General features: G+C 49.8%; 1 protein-coding gene across 1 annotated transcript in view; it reads left to right on the top strand.

The window, feature by feature from the left end:
* Positions 1–2,605, top strand: part of LOC116845955 (probable ATP-dependent RNA helicase DDX31) — a 15,192-nt gene extending 12,587 nt beyond the window's left edge. Inside the window, exon 9 of the mRNA XM_032819217.1 lies at positions 2,251–2,605. Coding sequence (XP_032675108.1) covers positions 2,251–2,386 — 136 coding nt within the window. The 3' untranslated portion in view covers positions 2,387–2,605. The remainder of the gene's footprint in view (positions 1–2,250) is intronic.
* Positions 2,606–4,710: the final 2,105 nt, after the last annotated feature.

Genomic DNA, 4,710 nt, shown 5'->3' with positions numbered 1-4,710 from the left:
TCTCTCTCTCTCTCGCAACCTGCGCATTTACCGCACGTAGGACACGCACACGCCGAGTAGAACAGCTCGTGCGGCTCCTAGAGAGGTTGCACGCATCAAAACTGTCGCTCTGTGTCATCCGTCATGTACGACGAACGGGCGGACGTGCTCTACGGTGGCTGGCAGCCATAAGCCATACGGCTCTCATCGTGGTCGTCCTCGTTGTTCTCCATTCCCCTGGCCTTTCCCTCCATTTCACTCCATCTAACTCGCATTGTCTCGCTCACTCGCGACAAATGTGTCTCATTCCTCTCCTCCCTGCCCTGCCTCTTACTCTCACTCTCTGTCTCTCTCTCCCTCTCCCTTTCTCTCTCCCTCTCGTTCTATCTTCAACGGTGTGCATTTCACATGGCACTCTGCTGGCTTCTGCCCTTCTCCAGGCTTCTCTCCGTCGCTCTCCGTCTCTCTCTCTATCTCTCCATTGTTCATAATTATACAATACGGCTATTAAACAGACTGATGCGACCGCCACTTCCGGCCGTGGCTGCGCCATTTACGGAAACCACGGGACGAGCACGAGCCTCCCTCCTCTCTTTGCCCCCGTCGTTCCGTCTCGCTCGCATTCTCGAAATCCTGACCGTCACCTACCCGCGGCCCGTTCCTCGCTCGTGTGCCCTCTTGCGTGCCCTGATTTTTCGACGAGCGCGCGCTTCCCGTCTTTCCACTCGTGCGTTGTTCCGACTTCAATTGTAACGAAAATGCAATGATATACGATAACGTAACGACAACGTCTCACTCGAACTTTTCCATTATCGCGAATAAATATGGCAATTACATATGTCGTCTATGCGGCACTGAAACTTGAGTGTCTAATCTAATTTGCAGTCGCGCCCCTGGTATTTTACATCACGGTGCTCGCCACGTTCCCGGCTCATTTGGTCCGTCGCGCTTTCCTTTATCACGGCCGCAAACGAGCCAAGGTCTAACTACGAGCACGTCGCTGTACTTCGTAATTTCTATCTACGCCAACGTGGAACGTTCCCTTCTGCTTCATGTATCACGTCGCCTGCATCACACACGCGGCCACCCTCCGGCCTTTTTACCGGGAGCTTTATAATTCCTATGTTCCCCGGCGATCATTTGCCTGCGCTCTGCCGCGGTGCTCACGCGTTCCCCCCTATCCCTCTCTCGCGACCACCGCCGTCTCCTCTATCTCCTCTTTCTTTTTTTTTTTTCGCGTTACGCGCGGTGAATCTTTTTCCCCGGGACCGGCATTACGCATTAACGTGTTTAATGCGATTTGAATGGGCGTGCTTTGGATGAACACGACGAGCAACCGACTGGTGCCCTCCACCCGGGGAGAGAACGAGTCAGTTTTAATGGGTGAAAGGCGGGCACTGAGCTGACGGTCCAATGGATCGAGAGACGACCACGGTGTACGCCTCTGTGGGTGCGATTACCTATGCGGCTGTGTGCGTGTCTTAGCCCATGTGTGCTTGTAAAGATGTGTGGCGTGTATGTGCATGCATGCCTGCCGCGGGTTCGCACCATCCTCCTTGCAGCCGATTGCTGCGAAACATCACATTCGACCAAGTTTTATATAGCTATCAATTCGTACATATTTTGCAATTGCAATAACCAGTGTCATCCTGTAGCTTGAAGCTGCAATAGCGACTATTCTATGTTCGTGAATTTCTTTTTTAGCTTTTTTTTTATTTTTAAGTCTTGCAAATTATCGTGATTGTCTTTCAAATTTATTTGACTGAAATTGCTGTAACAATCAACTGGTTGATTGGTTTTTCTAATTAAAATTTTTATTTTTTATGATAGTGACACGGTGTGAACCTTGGGCGATATTTTTCAAATCTTTTCTTACGCGCGTTTACAAATTTCTTCCTGGCTGAAAGAAATATTATGTCGAGAACGCCGGCGCAGGATTAATAATAAAACGTGTGTACGCGAACCGCCGGTTAAACGAAAAGTACTATAGACCGTAAAGGAAGATAATGCGTACTTCGTGCGTGACGCGGGGCTGTGGACAAAAAGCGCAGCAGCGAACATGAAATTCGGTACGGCAGTTGCTGGAAGCCCACCTTCGTCCATCCACGGGGTGTATCCTCGATATTAATGCGCGCGCGTGTTGCCTTTTCTTTTTTCTCGCAATTTCCGATTATCGCGGTCTGTCCTCACCACATGTCGTTTACGTCGAATTACCGAAAATTGCGGGTTAGTCCTAATGCGAGAATTAAAGCGCGTGCCGGGTGTTTCCAGATTCGACCGGGTATCGCAAAAGGAGCCAAAGAGTCAAGATGAGGGGCAAAGAAGGGGATTACTGAAAAGGGTCAGGATGCTCAATACCTCTGAGTACGACAGTGGCCTCGAACCCCTGAAGAAGCCAAAGAAGTAATTCGGAACTGATCGGCTCGACACATTGTAAACAGAGTGCGAGTCACAGCTGTGTTTCACACCTTGTAAATACGCACTGTTTTATCCTTTATCGACACTTGAAATATTTTGTTACATCCCAATCTCTGATCATGTTTATAATTTATACATCTAAATACCTGTACTAATTTTGCTACTTGAATAATTTTTCAAGTAGATAAATACATTTTACCGCCCAATATTTTTATATCTATTTTATATTCTTCCTAAGAATCCTATATTTAAAGTTTATTTTAATATTCTGAATATTCTGACAATTTTGTATTTGAGGAATGTTTAGCTTTAGAACTGAGAACCTTCACGCAAGATTTCCTGCTCACATTAACTGTGATTTGCATTTCAGTATGTATTTGCAGTCGCGAGATCGTTTAACATCATTTCCATAATGATCTCCAGTTTCCCCGTGATTGTTGCTAATCAGCGATAAATACGTTGCGGCAAAATGCGGCACGACGAAAAACGCCGGGTTCGGGGAAATTAAGTGTAACGATATCGCGTTAATCGCACACCGAGCTTCGCCAGAGCGCGCTTTCGCGGTCACGAGATTGCTCAGCGTTTAAACTCCCTTTTCGCTGCCCCGGTTCCGCTTATCTCGTTCTCCTCACGATAATTAGCAATCGCCTTCTGATAGTACGTACTTACAAAACCGCCACTTCGCCGGCGTCATAACGATATCACGCTAATTGCGCTTTCGTTTCCACTCGAGCACACCTACTACCACGCGGTCACGAAATTGCAGCTCGCTCGATCGTTAGAGTCGTACGGCCACCGGTCGTTACGTACGCGTACGTACGTACGTACGTACGTTCGTTTAAAATACGTAATTAAACTTTATTACTTTTCATCTCCTCGCAATTTGACATGCGTTTCATCGGTTGCTCCTGCAATCTAAATATGCACCAACGCGAAACAGCGTCGGCAGTTGTAACGACGAAGGGAGGAGCGTGTTACAGTGGAATTAGGAATTCCGTCGCCCAGGCTAATTTGCCAAAGGGTGTTAAAGAGCTGGCAGTGCTTCTTTCCCGGCTTCCTCGGACTCGATTTCAGGGCACCGCGAGGGCTCCCTGAGAAAGAGAGAGACACGCCACAAAGAACCTCGCGCACGTGATTGCACAGCTATGTGCCGGCAACGAACGGGAACGCATTTTTGCGGACAAGGGCGGCGGGACGGCAACAACGTGTCGGACACGCGGGGCGCGTCGACGAAGGGCCCTCGTCGGCAGGGGACCCCTCGCGGAGGAAGCGCGGCGAACAGACGTCACGAAGGCGATGGAAGGAGGACGTGGCGGGCACGCGGGGAGGTATGATTAATACACGAGCATTATTTTCGGATTTTTTGCCGCGCGATCCGCGCGCGCAAATTGCTTGCAAATAAAGGCGGCGTCGGGCGACTATCGCCGCCGGTAGGGCGACTGACACGACGGCTACGGCGGCGGTGGCGGCGGCGGCGGCGGCGGCGGCGGCGGCGGCGGCGGCGGCGGCGGGAACGACGGAAAGGAAGTCACGGAAGGAGGCCGAGAGGAGAGCTCGTCCCGAGCTTAATTTAATTTAATTATGCCCTCTTTCTTCGCTACCAGCGCACCCGAAGATAGATGGCGGCCACGGAATCTCGCACGTCTCGCCTCGGCTCGTCGCGCCGCCCCGTGCGAGCGTAACCGCGATTTCCGCGAAGGTAATTCGATTTCCATCCAAATTACGCGAGCCTCAAATTAACAACGAAGTCCTCGAATTCTTTTCTTGCTCCTGTGTAAATTGCATTGTGTTCCGCGATCGACCGAGAATTGTGCTAATTTCTTTTTTTCTCAGGCATGTTTGCCCTGCGACATAGAAATATATTTATCTAGTAATGAAAGTTATGATTGATTCTAATTGCTTGCAACTGATCACAGATATGTCACACTTGTCGCGCGGTTTCTTTGAATTGGTGTTTTCTTTTTCACCAGAGGAGAGGCATCTATTCTGTACATTTTCCTCGCTAAGCGAGAAAGGCAGTGGTCATTCGTGCAACTCGGATTGCTAAAGAACGACGCTCGATACACCCGAACGCATAATCCGGTCGCGCTTTGGCGCGGCCGGTCTGCCATTTAATTAAATTGCTCGAGTTTCCGCCTCGATAGATAGATTTTCGAGCGCCTAGAGCGTATTGTTACCCGGCGCTAAACTCCGCGGGAATTAAGGGCGGGCGCGTTGATTGATCGCGCGATGATAAATCGATCGTCTTGGGCAACATCACGGGCCGTAACATATGTTTATCGCGCGATCTGATGAAAAGCCGCGCTCGCAATT

Source organism: Odontomachus brunneus, unplaced genomic scaffold (assembly GCF_010583005.1).
Source record: "Odontomachus brunneus isolate Ranch 3 - 2012 unplaced genomic scaffold, Obru_v1 Obru_scaffold_059, whole genome shotgun sequence".
In the NCBI taxonomy this organism is placed as follows: Eukaryota; Metazoa; Arthropoda; class Insecta; order Hymenoptera; family Formicidae; genus Odontomachus; species Odontomachus brunneus.
The sequence above is the reverse complement of the archived record's forward strand: the minus strand, read 5'-3'. Positions and strand labels throughout refer to the sequence as shown.